Source organism: Battus philenor, unplaced genomic scaffold (assembly GCF_028537555.1).
Source record: "Battus philenor isolate CCGP_79_NKW_IND1 unplaced genomic scaffold, ilBatPhil1.0.hap1 SCAF_9, whole genome shotgun sequence".
NCBI lineage: Eukaryota > Metazoa > Arthropoda > Insecta > Lepidoptera > Papilionidae > Battus > Battus philenor.
The window spans coordinates 7,573,689-7,591,040 of record NW_027181759.1 but is presented as its reverse complement, the minus strand read 5'-3'; the positions used below and the strand labels follow the sequence as shown (position 1 = coordinate 7,591,040).

Below are 17,352 nucleotides of genomic sequence, written 5' to 3'. Positions count from 1 at the left end.
AAATAAATATTAACATCGAGTCTTTGTAAATCAGATTGTTTAGCAGTAATGTGCTTTTCTTACAACTGTCACTCACGCTATTACACGCTATATCACGCTTATATTGCTGGTTGTTATAGACAGGTAAACTTTAAAATATCCATAATAGTCAAACGAATTTATTTTTAAATGAGTATTAAATCTCTTTGCCTGCATAAAAGACACTAGATCATATTAATTTGAACTATACGACGGTTATTTTGAATCTATAACTATGTGAGGAAATCATATTATTATCATAATAAAAATCTTTTAGGTCATTATTTGTCACTTGGATTTTGGTTACTGTTTTTATAATTTTAACATTAAATCTCTTTTTGTTAATAAATTGATAAAATCAGAGAAAAGTATACTAAAATGTTCGACTTATTATAAAAAATGTTTTTGTTTCCGTTTTTAATATGCATTACCCAGTGCCCGAAAGATTAACGTGTTTTTCCATGTTGTGGCTTTAAATTCTAAAATAACCGAATAAACCGTGAAGAAATAAAGTTTCGCCAAAATAAAGGCGGAAGATAGTTTCACCTACGATTAAAAAACTTACAAAGTGTATTGGCGAAACGAAGGTTTTTGACTGGCTTTTGTTACCGGTGATGACCTAAGGATTCGGGACTTAGTGGCTTAACACGGGCTTTATAAGAAGGTTCAAGGTCACCCAGAAAGTAATAGAGAGAGCTATACTCGGAGTTTCGATGCGAGATCGATTCAAAAATGTGGAGACTCGCGGAAAAATCTAGATCACCGACGTAGCCCAAAGAATTTCTCGTCAAAAATGGCAGTCGAATTTGAATTTCACAAATTTTTGCTAAATTGGTTATTAAAAATTTGTTATTAAAAATCATAGGCATTTTTTATAATTTTTAAGCGCAAAATAGGTGATCAGGGTGTACATTTTTTTCACAAATCAGCGGTGTTCGCTTTGACATTATAATTTTAGACCATTACTTCCCGAAATGGTCCACGTGGATACCCTGGAGTTCAAAAAAAACTTAACGGGGATCTACGTTGGCATGAAAAAAAATATTGGCCTTCATAGTTTGTAAGCGGTGGTCTACGAAAATTTATCCGTTTTCTAAAATCAAGTTCCGATGTTGGCAGATGTTATTTTAAGAACTATAGCGACTGTTAATTATAAAAAATTGCGTATTCCATATTCATTACAACCTGTCGAGATTTGCAAGGCGCCGTCGAAAACGAAGAACCTCAGGTTTAGACCGAGAACAAGATGAACCTTAAGGTATTTATAGAAATTTGGTTCGTGAGCTTCTACAGGAAATTCTATGGTTATTTTCACAGATTGGGAGACATCAAAGCTGATTGTTATCTTAGACGAACGCTTTTCAGAATGACTGGGCGCAAGGGTCACTGAGAGAGCATCTCGGTTTAAGCTATCACTTGTTACGCGTTTAGCATTTCGATTTCAGAGTACAAGAGAGGGTCGAATCAAGACTAGAATCATTATCATCTTTAATTGAATTAAAAAAAAATATTTAAATTGTTTTATACGGACTCTTACATAACAGGTTTATTGCAAAAATTACTTGGCAATGTTGTGTCTTTAAGTGACGAGTAATATATAGTATATTACTCGTCACTTCAGAATATTAAAGTTTTGTCTTATTCAGTGAATTTTATAGGTCTTTTTTGTGTATTACTTAATTATGACATTATTGCGTTAGTTAAGAAGTTACAAAAGATTATGCGCTAATTTTATTCGTAAAAAATATTAAAATCTAAGAACATTTAAAAAATTACATTCATTGTACATATTTATTAAAAGCTGTGGAGTCGGAAAGTAAATATGTAATCGAATAAGGTTGACAAAAGAATATGATAATGAAACGTGATAACTTGTTAAGGAAACAATTTGTAATTATTTCTAATGTTCATCAAAATTCAATCATTTAGTTACCGACTACTACTAGTTAGTTATCATTTACTACTACTTATATATTTATAAAATAATTATATAGAAGCATACGAGATAATTTACGTATTAATTTTATTTTGTTTATGTTAAAAAATTTTACTGGTAAGATTTTAAGCTACAGATAGTTTCTCATATTTACGGCGGTCACCGGACCTACACTTTTAAAGAAAAGTGCTCTCGAGGGAAATTTGCCCTCCCTTGACTTGGTCGTGGTAATAATGTTTGCTCATTTAAGTGTCCTTCCGCCAGATTGTGTTCCAGGATAGTTAATGGTATGTTTCATACAACATTTGTCCTGTTATACGACATGCATAATTTTTTTACAACATTTATTTGTACTAATATTTTCAATCACCGTGCTACCAATAATGACTTATTTTTATTTAAAGCCAAATTCAATATATCTATGTTAAAACATGTCTTTTTAATCCTTTATTATTTTTAACATCATACGAAGGTCAGTGTAGTTAGTTCGTAAATAAGCTACTACTATAAGATATACAATCTGTTGCATTATAAAATCAACAATTTCAGCAATGCAAGTTGCACATATTTTGATCAACTCAAAATTCTTGAATCCTTTAAGTATTATTTAAATAATAAATTTTAATTTCTAGATTTCAAACTATGAAAAAGAAGGTTTAAGATATATTGTATGAACTTTAATATATACGCATAGCAATGTATATATAATCAGACCAATGGGGTCGCGAATTAATTTTTATTTCTTCAATCAATAGTTAGAGCACCAATTTCTTTAAAAACATTTAAAAACTTCTTTCAAGCAATATCTAAGCTTCAGTACAATATCTAAGCTAAAGTTTTAATAACTAATTTATTTAATAAATTAATTTCGGCTATACTGCTCTATAATAGAATACCGAAACCTTGTGCTATAAAAACAACTAATGTAAGCGAGTAGCGCTGTTTTGATGTCCGTAAATAAACGTCAATATGTGATACGTTTAATCAAGATGTTAAGATACTGGAAATTTTAGTAACATTTCATATTTGTTATAAGCTCTTGTTATAGCAAATTATCTTGTTAATATATGTTTATCTATGTATATACGTATACGCATAAATGTTAAAAATATATATGTAGGCGATTATCTCTCGTTTGTCAATAAATTTATGCAAAATCAATGCAACAAATTAACTAGGGTACGTCGCTTCATCCGCACCGCGTCACAATTAGTGCATGTCCCGCTGCGAGGGATGGTTTGTTGTTCCCAGCACCCTGTCCTGTCGTGCCATTAAAAAGATTTACAATGGACGAATTAACCTTCAAACTTTTATTTTTATTTTTGGCATCGTACTTTTTTCGACCAGCCTTTAAATAAAGGGTTATTGGTGGCTTTAAAATTATAGGTAATTTGTTAGAAAAACCATTAAAATTGAAATGTTTTAACTTCTAGCAGTACAAAGTCTGTAGAGACAGATCAAAAAATAATTATTTTTAATTATTTCAGTAAGTATTAATTTTTGGATAGGTACACCTTACATCAATTGACAGCATTTACCCTTTAAAACTATCATAAGCAATGACCAATCACTTCACATAAATATTTATTATATCAACGTCAAAAATTCAAAAAGGATGGATTTATTAATCCTCGTAATTCCTTAGTAACCACTTACTATTATTACTTGCTAGTTGATATTATTTTACAGTTTATAGTGGATACAGTGTTCAGAAATTATTTGGCTTTTCATTAAATACAATCCTATGAATAGTTCATAAATTGGTTTTTCGCGTCGTTGAACTACGTAATAATTGAATGAAAGGATTCAGTTTCCCATTTCATTTTCACTGTGTAACGCTTTTTGAATACAGACGTAATTTATCAAAGAATTTTTAATAAAAATATATCTTCTTAATAACATAACTTATCCAAGTTACTTTGGTATTTTTATTTATAACTAGTTGTGCGCGCGACTTCGTTCGTGTGGAATTCGTACAACCAATAAAAAATTTATCGTGTTTAATTTTTTTTCGTTCAAGAATTTTTCTACAATAAATTTTATAAATAAAAGTTATCCCGTATTACATCAGCTACCTACGAGTATAAGTCCCATCAAAATCGTTCCAGCCGTTTCAGAGATTAGCCGGAACAAACAGACAAATATTTATTAGTTATTTAAATATTACAAACAGACACTCAACTTTTACTTATTTGGATAGATTGTACTTAGAATAATGTTTTGTAATGTATATATTATTAGTACATTTAAAAAAAATGTATTTCTTTTTTTACGTTTTTGGAAATAATAGTATAACTTTGCTTTAACTGTACCTATGTACGTATTTATAAACAATTAAACATTATGTTTTAATTTATAAGTAGTTCTCAAAATATTGCTTTTTAAAAAAGATATAGGCCAAATATTTAAGAAAGAATGATAGCAGCCTTTTTCTTCCTTATTACATATTACTAGCAAGTTTTTTTTGAAAATAAGTTTCTCGTGTATTAAACAAAAAACAATTTACAATTTGGTATATTTTTTCAACCTTATAAAATTTTCAAAATTTTCAAGAGTACAAAAGCTTCAAATGGATCAATGTATAGTTAATTTTGAGACAATTAATGTATGGTACGCACTCGCGATTTAATTTTTTAAAGAGTATATCATCCAAATGTCTTCCGACGAGTTGCATGCGTTTAAAACGAAAGAAAAAGATGTTTCTAAATTCGAATTAACGGGTATTAAAATCAATTATTGTTTACTATCTGTCCTTGCAGACTTTGTACTGTCAGAAGATATACATTAAGCATTCAAGTAGAGTTTTAGACTGATTTCTTTATTCAGGATGATTGGAAATGGATGTAAAAGCTATTAAGAGAAGAGTTAAATATTCTACTGTTTAAAGCTTTTACTATATTCTATTACCTTCCTTATACACAGTATTAAAAAACTGATTTCATATTGCATTTTTCTATACATTAAACAAATGAAAAGTTGTTTACAATTATAAATTGCTTTGAAGGGTTGAAATGCCATTGCGGTTTATTATACGTAACACTTAGAGTTCGCTGATTTCGATTGTGAGTTAAGTCAACCGGAAATACAAGATTGTTTCCGTTCAATAGGTCTAATCTCTCAGTTGGGTATTCGTGCTGAAACGATCCTCTTTTATTGGCGTCTCTTTGTTGAATTATTCGGCATTTTCATATGACAGGAAGTATTTGAAATCAATTCCGGTGATTGGCACAATTCAATTCCAAATAATATTATAATTATTTCACAATTTTTTTAGTCTCTTTTGCTACCATGTCTTGAGAGATAAGATTTAACTTATAGTTTAAAGGAGTGATTATTATAGCTCATTTGTCAGCAAACAACTTTAAAGATTTTAGATCTATTCCCTATTATCTTGTATTCCGATTACTCTGAAATATATTATATTAATTTATTATTTCCATAGTATGCAACAATAACTTCCGGTATTGCAGTGTACATCACAATCTGTACATACAATCTGTAAACAATAATTAATTTTAATATGAAATAATCCGAATTATGAAAACAATTTTTATTGATATATTACCGTGACGATATTTATTATTTCTGAAACCATTGATTTTTGGATACCGTGTACCATACTTAAATTGACAGAAAATGAACTATACATTAACACCTAAGCTTTTATTTCCATAATCAATCAACTTATATATAATTAAGTACCGCTTACAAGAGTATGACCTCTTTAGCATATTAAAATATAATTTTTTGGTTACGACACATTTACATTCGTCACCGTTACTCTCAACTTGGACTTATTACTTCGATAAATCGCTGGCAATACGGCACTTCAAACCAGGTACAAATTTCATTTATACGTCATTGCTTGGTGGGTCAAACGATAACAGTAAAGTATCAAATATATGGTAATAAAAAATAATTTAATATTTGAATGGTAATTTAGTAGACCGGATGATTCAAATCAACTTATTCAGTTTTAATACCGCGCTTTAGGTAAGCGCGCGGCGAGACGGGGAGAGAAGGGGGAGTATTAGTAATGATGTTTATGCTCTTTTTCCTTAGCCCCCACCTTACCGCACTTTCTTACGGCGCTATATAGAGGTTTCAGTAACAATGCACTGCGATTACAATAAACTATAAAATATTTTCGTCCCTCTATTATTGAAATTTCTATTAAAAGTAAAATCACTGATAATGTTATCACCCATGTAAACTTTCGTAACAAAGAATACACGTCGATTTAATTTTTTTAATATTGGGCGCAGCTGATAGCGGGAATAATTCAAACATGATATTCTAAATACATATGCAACGATACCCGATACTCGTTTTACGTATCCCAAGTCGAGGATCTTGCGCGTACGGGTCAGTGTCTTTCTGACCTTCTCTTTATACGTACAAACAATTGATTATTTCTGAAAAATATGGTACGTATGAGAAATTAGAAACGAGTTAGTTAAAATAGTTCATCGTAAGTTATTAGCAGATGTTTATATTCTTTTTTTTATTTTGCAGATTAAACCAATGCCTTTGAAGAGAGTAGTTGCGATAACCGGCTGTGACAGTGGCCTTGGATGGGCTATTGCAGCCCGGACTGCTCGCGAAGGTCTGATTACCGTTGCGGGCATGTTGCGAGGAACAGAAACGGACGCTTCACGTGCCTTGAAAAACTTATCCGCTTATCCATATTCACTCGATGTGACTAATATAAACAGCGTGGTTGGATTTCATGAATATGTACAGAGTGTTATAAATGATCACCCGGATTCCAGTAAGTATATATTAATTACTAAATGCATAACTAAGATAAATATGAGTGCATAGAAAAATTTAGCACATATTGGAAATACGTAACAAGTGAAATAATTAAGTTTCACAGGTACGTAATTTCATATAAGCGTCCCGGATTGGGAAGCTATCGACCTCTTAGATTACTTCAGCAGACGCTTCAGTGACTAAGTCTAAGGGCTTTCTAGTGGGGACCTCGTCTCGATATAACCTATTTATTATTCCGACAAGTGGGCGGTAAAGAGAGCCGGATCTTGGTCGGTTGCTATTGCTTTACAACAGTACCACTGCGTTAAAGCGTTGCATGACCTGATGGTGAATATATTGATGTCCATCACCGTCATCATCCTTTCTACTGTAGGACGTCCACTGCTTTACATAGATTTCCAATAAGACTGGTTGAAAGCGGCCTGTAGCCTGCATGCAACGTCTTCCTTTAAACAAAGTAGTCTGTTCACCTTTTCTTGGATATCCTGCGCTGTCCATGCCAATTCATGGTGGACACTAAGAAGGCTTCAGCGGCCATCTGTTCAACGTGCTCTGTGGCCTGCTCATTGCGACTTTAATTTATTAATCTGCTATAGTCCACGGCTTGTTTAGTCAATCTCAGTTTGCTCATGAGGTTCAAAGTAAAAGACCGTGTTTCAGTTTCATAAGTCATCACGACAGTTGTAAAGATATTATTAAAGGATACACTGGTATATCGCCCCTTATTACAAATTGTAAAAAATATGTGTTGTGTATAAATCAAAAATATTTCTGTTAACTTTGGTGAGTAGGGGTGTACTAAAGACGAATGGTAAAGTTACTAGTGACTTCACCACCATACCTTCTTCACCATTTGCCAACAGACGTTTCATATTACATTTAATCTTATATATTTTTTTTATTTAGCATTATACGCTGTGGTCAATAACGCAGGAGTGATGACAATCGGCGATTATGAATGGCAAACACCAAAAATAATAGAAAATACTGTTAATGTCAATCTGCTTGGACCTATGAGAGTTGTGTCGTCATTTTTACCAGAACTCAGGAAAAGCGCAAAAAACGTAAGTGACAATGTAATTTTATTATAAAATCTAGCTAGAACTTTCTTTGCACCATCATATTATCACAAAGAACCTCATCATCTATCTCTCTTCTTCATTTCAACTGTAGAACGTCCAAAGATGTGCTTAACAAAGACCTGGATGGATATTCAATAAAAGCAGTTAGAAGCGGTCTGCATTCAGTGTCTTTTGCGACCTTTAGGAAGTCGTTTATCCTACCTTGAAATCAGAACCTTTAAGAAGGTTAAGTCAGTCAGAAGTTTAAGTCCCAGGGCTCGTCTGTTCTGCGCGCTATATGGTCTGGCTACTGCCACATTTTTATAGCATCTGATTTTGGGGGCCTCTCGTACTTCCCCTGTCCTGGGTACAAAGAGATAACGATTACAATCATAATCTATTAACTAAAATTTCTTATCTCCATACGCTTTTTCCTTTCTTCTTAATGTCATCCATTCATACCTCTTTTGTTTGTCAGAAATTCTTGCATTCCACTTCATTCTTTGTATGCCTTTCATACTTCGCCTCGCTTACGTCGCCTAGCTTCAATGAATAAATATAGGTAGTACATTTTGTTTATCTCGTTTATTTTTATTTATTTAATTTATTATAAGATTTATACATTTTTAATTGTGATTATTTACTTCTTAGTTTTTATTACTACTACTGCCATTTCAACTTGCCAAGCAGATGAGCCACGTCGGTTATTTAATTCTTCCCCGAATCTCCTCATTGCTAAATCTTTCTCGCAGAGAAGTCTCAAGTACAGCTTTTACCATATTTCGTTAAGCGAATGTGTGCTTGCCAATGAGGCCAGAAGTCAGAGTGGTTGCTGGTAGTACATTGGTCGTAGAACTTCCTTTTAACGCACTGTGCGGTATTAGACAAGATATTTCGTAGTTTTACAAAACATCTAAATTCATAGAATTTGTTGGTACAAGGTCATGACCGATATGAAAAACCTATTAGTACGGCTTGTGAGCTCGCAACCCACCCTCATCATTTATCCTTCAATATCTACTGTTTTACTTTTTTATGGAAATGAAGTGCTTTTGTTAAATAAACATAGAAAAGAAAATAGCGTACCTTACTAAGGAACGTAAAGTGAAGCTCGGCGTATATCTTATAATAAAGGCGATGTATGTATTAAAGCTAAAAATTATCATAATGCTGACATCTACTTGCGTTTTTTGCTACAAAATTATTACTGTGCACATATTAGGAAAATGAAAAAATGTAGTTACATATATTTTTAGTATTAATTTCTTAATGCATGTGTATTAATCGGCATATAATTTGCCATATTGAAGCAGAAGATTATGACTATAGCTTAAATCGGTGGGATTCAGTTTTATGTAAAATTTGTCTTTATCACACATTGCTCCGACAGCTTGGTAAACGCGATAGACAAACATAACGCTTAACAAAACCGAACTTGATCTTATTTTCGAAGTGCCAAATCAATTGCCTCGTAATATTTATATCAATAAATAAATGGTTCGTATATAAAATAATTACATTTTATTATTTATTTAGTTATTCTGTCTTTATTTATTACTCAATGTGTAGTCATATCCCGTAAAATGAATGAATTTTCTTTAATGTACTAAATTTTTAAGTCGGTTTTTTAAAATAAATTAATGCAGTTATTTATTTTTATATATTATCTATACTGCAAAAAATTAAGTTTTTGAAACAACTTTTGACTTCAACTCTTAATAGTAATATACATAATGGTAATTGCTTGACAAGCTGACGGAATCATTACGATAATTCGATTTCATTATTTATTATGTTTATATAAATAGTACACGTAGACATTTAAATACATATATTATGATATATTTATATATTATTATCGTAAGTAGTATTCATTATCATATTTATACAAGATGTTTTCTTGTGATTATTTTTCCTCTTAATTTTGAATTTTGAATTGATTTTACCTTTGTATTTTATTATATTAACTTGATTCATCTACCTTTATTAATTTATCTTTGCACCGCTTATCGATCATTTATATATCTTAACGATCATTACTTTCGAATATAGTCATTTGTTTTTCAATGTAACTAGTTTATTCTAGAAGTTTTAATTCGTTTTACAGAATTTAAAATTTGGATTTATAAACTTGCTAGCGGATACCAAGATTAACAATGAATTAATTACGTAAACGTGATTAAAAGTCAGCACTTTATCTAGTTGTAGTTTTATATTGTATTATTTTAGTGCCTAATCGTTAACCGTAATATATTTAATACTTTTGATTTTAGAATTTAGTACGGCCTCGTATAATAAACGTAGCAAGCCATTGCGGATTACAGCCACTCCCTGGCTTCGGCCCATACAGTGCGAGCAAAGCGGGATTGTTGGCTTGGACGAGAAGTTTGCGCCACGAACAAAGTGAATACGGTTTAAACGTCGTTGCTTTTATACCAGGTACTAAACAATTTCCAAATATGCATTAAACATTATTTAATACCTTACGTTTCTGTGTGAATTAATTCACTAAAAGGTTTGCTTACCGAATCGTGATTACCATTTGCCTGCAATTACTGCAAAATTTCCGAAACGGTAAGATCTTTACCGATCACTTTTCATATGTTGTTTTATTTTTATATATTTTATTCATGGTTGCATAAGATCTGAGAGTAATTAAATAATAAAATAATTTTAAAAATTGCTTTATTTTAGTACTACCGAAATTGCTGTACTCCGCCTTGGGAAAGCGCGGTTAGGGGGGCGGCGGCGAAAAAAAAGCACGGGCGAAACTATTCCTATCTCGCCGCGGACATACTAAAGGCGTAGTACAGCAGTTTCGGTAGCACTATTGTAATTATTTATGTTAAATTAGGTAATAAACTCTTGTAAGTGCTTGAAATTTTTATCATTAATGTATTTTAAAATAAATGTAAAGGAATATGGTTTTGACCAGTGTTTCCCAACCTTTTTTATGTCATGCCCTACCTAGGTCTCTATAAAATGCTTTTGACCCCAACATAACAGTCATAATTTTTATATAAAAGCAAAATGATTTAACTTGTGTCGGGATAGTTTTAGAACTGCTCCCCTTATCAATCGAATGGCCCACTTGTTAGGCGTGGGACCCACCTTAGAAAACACTGGTCTAGCTAGACTTAAAGTTTATCGCATTAAATTAAAAATGTACCGAAAAATAACATGTCATTATGTTTATTCTAGGAGGATTCATTACTTCCAGTAATCTAATGTCTTATCAAAAAGATCAAGGTGATGATATGATGGAACATTTGTCAGAGGAACAGAGAGCACTATATTCGAAGAAAATCAAGACTCTCTGTACATATCTGGGTGCAGCTGCAAATGAAGCGAGATTCGATTCTATGAAAGATGAAAATATAATAGAAACATTTGTCAAGGCTCTAATGGATGAGCAGCCCAAAGAATTGTATAAAGTAGAATCATGGAGATACAAGTTTTACTACAATTTATTTAAATTACCTTTATCTGATGGGCTACATAGGTGGTTAATTAATAAATTTCTTAATTTTCCACAGGTTGCATAAAACGAAGAATTTTATTTATGAACAGAAAAAACGATTTTATTTTATAACTCTAGTTAAATTCTTGCGATTTAGTAAAGTAGAAGTAACGTGTGATTCATTTTTATTATTTATTGAATTCAATCGTATTTGTATACAAATATATTATGATACTTTTTTAATGATACTTAATTATTAAATAGATAAAATATGTGTACTCTTTTATAGTAATGATATATAATTTTTACCAAATATAAATTTATAGAAAACGTAAACCGTTTTTAATTTTAAATATCGAGCGATAAACTCGAGTGAGGGAGAGAGAGTCATAAAGTATTAAATATTATTATAAATAATTTAAGTGGTTTATAACCTGCGTTTCTAATCATACAACATACTTGGACAATTTATATTAATATTCCATTAACTTTGTTACTATATTATTTTTTATAAACGTTTATACGTGAAAAATAAAACACAATTGCAATTGAACTTTAAACCGCTTGTTAAGTTAATTGTTATAAATTTCATATTTTTGAGAATATTATTTCAACGTAGTTATTAATGAATTATTCCATTTGAGCTCTGATCCACTGTAAATTTTGGAATACATTTGTATAAAGTGTAGGTACAGCTGTACCACAGGGTACGTCTGATCTCTTGCCACTTACAATACCGACGATGTAATATACACCCCCGGACAGAGCCATTAGTGGACCGCCCGAATCTCCCTTGCATGTGTCTTCTCCGGTTTTTCCAACCGCGCATATATGTGAAGGCTGTAGGTATGGGTAGTATTGGAGACAAGTATTACGATCAACAAGGTTAAGGACCGTTGATTGTTTGACATTTGATACGTAAGGTCCGTTACGTCCCCATCCGGCAACAGGTAGTGGCAAGCCGAAGAGTGCTTCGTTATTTATGTTGATTGAAGGTAAGCAAATAGGTCTAATGAATTCTGAAATAAAATGTGTGGTTTTGATTACATTTATTAAATAAGTATAAAATAGACTCACTGTAAATGCGTTAAAAGTGTTGAAATAATAGTGAACTATGTTTTTTATTGATAAATATATCCATCACAGTTATTTTATGACATAAATATCTGGTTACTTCATTTCAAGATTTTTTAGTTCAAGTATGTTCGGAAGATGCTGCTACCTATTATCTGTGAGCGGTTTTCCTTTAGTCGATTTTTACGACTTCCCTGGAAAGATAGGGTGGAAACAATCTATTTACCACCACTGCCAACGGGTCCTATTGGTATATGGCAATGTGGTAAAATGGCAATATAGTTAATTATAGAATGCAAGATGATTTTTAATCTCTTTATAGCCGTAATATTGCGCGAATATTTGGCGTTAGAGGAAGTTTGTGTTTGGTAATATTTTTGAGATTTACCCAAATAGTGAAAAAAACAAGGATATGTATAAAATCAGACATTAGATGGTCAGAATCGTTTTTCTGTGGTGAAAATAGACGCTCATACAATAATTAAATAATTAGTAGATTACCTGTAAAAGGAACGAATTCCTGGAGACGAATCAATGCAATATCATTGTTGAGGGTTCTACTGTCAAATGCTGAATGGCGAATTATTTTTTCAGCTTTAACCGCCGCATTATTGACACATGACGACATACCATTAGTACTGACTTTGCAATCTCTTGGAAAAGTGCGTTTATCGTATTCCGCCATATAAACAACAAGACTGAAAATATGCCATAAATCAATTCAAAATCTATTTGCAACATTTACGAATAACAACGTAATTTCGATTCAATACCATTCACTACTTACTCTCTGAGAGTGGCTCCATCTTCTGATACGCAATGCCCAGCAGTAAGAACGTACCGAGAACTTATAATACTTCCACCACATTCGAATGCAGTTATGTTGTTACCGAAATCATAAGTAGTTTTTAGACGCACGGTCCATGGAAACTGATTTAGCTCAGTCTCGGAACCACCTACGATAAAATTAATATTTGTAGAAAACGGACCTATGTAAACAAAAAAATTACAACAATTATATGACGAAAAAGGTTGCTTACGCTTGTTCCTTTTATAGTAGAGCTGTTAAAAATTAATTATTAAAAACATTCGCGTTAAGAGTGCAGCAAACCGTCATTGTCCGCCGGGTTAAGTAGTGAATTTCAGTTGAACGCAACACCGAAAGAAACGATTGGATAGGTCGCGTGACTCGAATAGGCCGTTGGACAATAATGATTTACTTAATTCTTAACGCGAACGGACTGTACCGTAACGACTGAACATGTTTCAATCTATGGGAATATTTTTTATTCTTTTATGTGCTATGCCCTTTCTAAAACTCTTACGCTCCCCTACGTAACATTTATATTTTTATATTAAAGCGAAAGGGTTGACATTGTGACGAGTCCACTTTCGAATTTCCCTCCTTAATAATCAAATCTTCCCCCACTGGGGCTTGGGCTCCGCGTTGGGAAAGACTGTTCTATGGTATATAAATTATTTTAGAAGTTTGAACGTACCTGCAATGCGATTGTCCAAATCTACAGTAACATTGTCATTTTCAGTTTGCCGATTTATTCTTCTATTATTGTTGTTAGATAAATCGGAGACACGTTGAGAAACAAATGTTCGAATATCTGTAATTATTTATTTCATTTTGTAATATTTAATTCAAAAATATTATAAATATTTTATACAAAAAACAAGCACGCACCTATTGCCAGTTATAATTTAAGTGGGAAATTTTCTTTACAGCTTTCGTCGTAAAGGCGGGGTTTTATTATTACAAGGATTATAGATATTAAAAAGAAAACCATAAATGCTCTCAAATGTGTTATGGTAACAAAGGGTAATTTCTATTTATTTCGGTAAAAATGGCAACAGGTACGAGTACATATAAAGTGTATATAATTATATGTTACCCCAGTCAATACAGAGGTAGAATCTACGAAACATCTTTTTGTAGCCATTCAAGATAATATCAACGTTTATCGATAAAATTGTAAATATGTGAAATGTATAGAAATGAATATTGGATTTTTTTAGTAGATATCTGATACAATCAGCCATATTTGTTTATTTCCATAAAACAAAAAAAGAAACTACAATCACTAATGAATTTATGCGCTGAATAGACCACATCAACATTGACAACTACCGTGGACAGATAAAATTAATAGTGCCGTAATAACCCATTGCCCTTGGTAGGAATTACTTTGTGAGTATCTAATTCAGGTGCCTACAAACTATACTATTAGCAAAGATAACATACACAATATGTAAAAAATAGAGAGAAATGTGCACTTAGGCAAATATAGTGTGTTGTTACCTTTCTTTTAATTAGCTAATAATATAACATACCTGGCATTCCTACAGTACCAAATGTATCAACGCCACAACAACCAGATGTTGGGACTGGTGGTAAAATGGTAGTTAGACATTGACTGTCTATATTTCTATTGATATTCTTTGAACTAAGAATTTGATTATTCATCGTTCTATTATATACCATCGGTGTTGTAAACACATTTTGTGGTTTAGGTGATGATGTAACTTTTGGTAAGAAATACTTTAAATTTGGATTAGAACTTGGTGGATATTGATTTTGAACGATCGGTCGTAAATTACTGGTCACATTAGGGGATTTTCCAAAATTTTTGTTATTATTTAGTCTTCGAATATTTTTTCTTTCATTGTTGGTAAATTTGTTGCGGTAAAAATTTTGGTCAGTGTATTGCGGTTGATGTTCTGGTTTAATTCTATAATTATTTGTACGTCCTTGTTGTTCATTAACATTAGTCGTGACACTTAATCCGGGGCAACAAACCTAAAAGAAATAATTACTTAAAAACTATTTTTATTAAAAAATTATTCGTAAATAAATGTGCGAACGTGAATGGTAATAATTTATCTACATAGGTAAGAACTAAAATTCTTTCTGGCATGTAAGAATATTAGGGTCCGCTTCTTTTAAATATATGTTGACCAAGATTAACACAGTAGGCTTTTTTTTATAAATGGTTATCTTGGTGTGCACTACCGCAAAAAGCAAAGCGCAAGAAAAAAAAAGGTAGCTAATCAAAATGCACAATCCCATTTCTTAAAGCGACTAGCAAAGAAATTGCTGGTTTATGTCACGAAATCAAGAGGTTTTTTCTTTTAAGCCACCTTTACTTATTTGTTACATCTCTTTTTTTTTAAAGAAAAAGAGTAACTATAATTCAAAATAATTAAAATGAATAGTTGTAGCAATTGATTAAACTACGACCATTACCTAGTTTTTTTCCGTTTAATAACATGTGTGAGATAAAGGTCTAAAGTCGGAATGAATCTGAGCCGGTATAAAAATACCTAAATATACACAACAAAACCGGTGTGAGATACTTGTTTCTGTCAGATAATAATATTTTTGTTATTGAACAAAACAGATTTTTTTAAAAAAATATAGTGATTCATTTGGCTTATTTTTAAAACTTAGAAATTTCAATTAACCTTGATAACCAATTAAGATGGATTTTTTATTTCAAGGATTTTCAGGTCAATAATAAACATTAAATATTTTAATTCTTTGTGACACTACATTGCCTGGAACAGATTTTTATGAATAAAAATGAATAATTAATAATGTTATGTAATGTATTAAAAATATAATCACATAATCTCCTCCATTGATAGGTCCAAGACTTTCTATCGGTTGTGTACAAACATATTGCCTTCGCCAATTCTGTTGTTCTCTTCTATTCATATTAACAAATTGTCGGCAAATTCTTGAACTTACACATGGCGCACAATGTTCTGCATAACGAAATATGATATAGAATAAATTCGCACGTCATTTATTTACAATCGGATTCTTAGCTTTGAAAAGTTTCCTTACAATTGAATTTAAAATTATTACGCCATATATCTCGTTCTAGGTTCAAATCAAGTGATTCAAGTTTAAAATTTAGCCTAAAGTATCACTAGTTTTGTAGTAATTTTTTTAACAATTTAAAAGGCTGTTTAAGCTTGTTAACTACAATATTGAAATGTTATCGTCATCCATTGAGAAGCATAGTTCTTCCCTAAAGATATCTATGGAGGGATAAATTTTAATCGCCACGTTGGTTAGGCGGATTGGCAATCGCAGCGTGGTAAATGTGAATTACATAAGAATTTAACACGGGAATCGAACCCGAGACTTACAATTGTAAGTCGCTGTCAGCTACCACTGGGCTACCATTGCACATAATGGGACGTATAATCTAAACTAAAAAAAAAGTTTTAATGTATTTTAAAATATTACCTTTATGAAAAGCATTAATAAGAATTAAGTTAAATATAAATGCCAAACTAAGTACACACTTGAGCATTATTATAAATTTAAATCTACTAAGGTTTTGTTTACTATCACCACTTTATACGATGTTCTCAATATATGAACAGAATGCGACTGCATGTCCGATCTGACAACAATGTTCACATTAACTCCAGCGTCAACATCGCATGATAAAAAAATCTTTTTGCGAGTCCGTATTTGCTACTGATCTTTTAATCGCTCATTACTATGAATGAACAGTTTCGATATCACCGTAAATCGTTCTGCTATCAATAATAAATCGACGGAGTTATATAAAAAACATATTTTAATTTTTATAAAACATATTTTTATTTTGAGTTATATAAAAATTTACGAAACAACCTTTGGACATCCACTGTTGGACATAGGCCTCCGTAATAAGTATTGATATACAGAAAATTAGTTATTTATTTGTCAATGATATTAATAATGCATTTGTTTACAGAGTTAATAAATTTATCATAATAATTATTAAATGATACTACATAAGTTAAATAATTGTTAAAACTTTTTAATTATTTTTTTTTTTAGGTTATATATTTTACGAAAAACGTTACAGTAATTTTAAAACTGGTGCAAAGATTAAGTACAGATGAACGCGACAATTTCAAATTTATAAAGTTATAAAGTTATTTTCAGTTTAACACGAGTAAGACGAAATATAAGACGTTTACTTTTATTATGTACATAATGTTATTCTACCCAGTCT

The 17,352-nt window shown here is 31.4% G+C and overlaps 2 protein-coding genes across 3 annotated transcripts; one reads left to right on the top strand and one right to left on the bottom strand.

Moving 5' to 3' along the window:
• Positions 1-98: 98 nt before the first annotated feature.
• sro (SDR family oxidoreductase shroud) lies at positions 99-11,337 on the top strand. Its single transcript, XM_068775667.1, has 5 exons — positions 99-123; positions 6,470-6,725; positions 7,637-7,794; positions 10,065-10,230; positions 10,993-11,337. Exons 2-5 carry the CDS (start codon positions 6,479-6,481, stop codon positions 11,334-11,336), a joined length of 915 nt encoding a protein of 304 aa, XP_068631768.1. The 5' UTR covers positions 99-123; positions 6,470-6,478; the 3' UTR covers position 11,337.
• Positions 11,338-11,753: 416 nt separating this feature from the next.
• On the bottom strand, positions 11,754-16,713 carry LOC137932509 (CLIP domain-containing serine protease B8-like). 2 transcript variants are annotated; one of them, XM_068776156.1, is made up of 7 exons: positions 16,590-16,713; positions 15,960-16,099; positions 14,666-15,131; positions 13,825-13,941; positions 13,113-13,314; positions 12,827-13,023; positions 11,754-12,270 (listed from the first exon to the last, which is right to left on the bottom strand). In XM_068776156.1, exons 1-7 carry the CDS (start codon positions 16,654-16,656, stop codon positions 11,882-11,884), a joined length of 1,578 nt encoding a protein of 525 aa, XP_068632257.1. In that variant the 5' UTR covers positions 16,657-16,713; the 3' UTR covers positions 11,754-11,881. The 2 variants fall into 2 exon arrangements, with proteins under 2 accessions (XP_068632257.1, XP_068632258.1); XM_068776157.1 differs by having other exon boundaries at positions 13,113-13,281.
• Positions 16,714-17,352: the final 639 nt, after the last annotated feature.

Excerpts from the sequence above, each read along its gene's own strand:
- sro (XM_068775667.1), top strand. The coding sequence starts at position 6,479 with ATGCCTTTGAAGAGAGTAGTTGCGATAACCGGCTGTGACAGTGGCCTT. Across the intron at positions 7,795-10,064 it reads TCAGGAAAAGCGCAAAAAAC|AATTTAGTACGGCCTCGTAT; the intron begins GTAAGTGACAAT and ends TTTTGATTTTAG. Across the intron at positions 10,231-10,992 it reads CGTCGTTGCTTTTATACCAG|GAGGATTCATTACTTCCAGT; the intron begins GTACTAAACAAT and ends TGTTTATTCTAG.
- LOC137932509 (XM_068776156.1), bottom strand. The coding sequence starts at position 16,656 with ATGCTCAAGTGTGTACTTAGTTTGGCATTTATATTTAACTTAATTCTT. Across the intron at positions 13,942-14,665 it reads TGGTACTGTAGGAATGCCAG|ATATTCGAACATTTGTTTCT; the intron begins GTATGTTATATT and ends AAATAATTACAG. Across the intron at positions 13,024-13,112 it reads GATGGAGCCACTCTCAGAGA|TCTTGTTGTTTATATGGCGG; the intron begins GTAAGTAGTGAA and ends GCATATTTTCAG.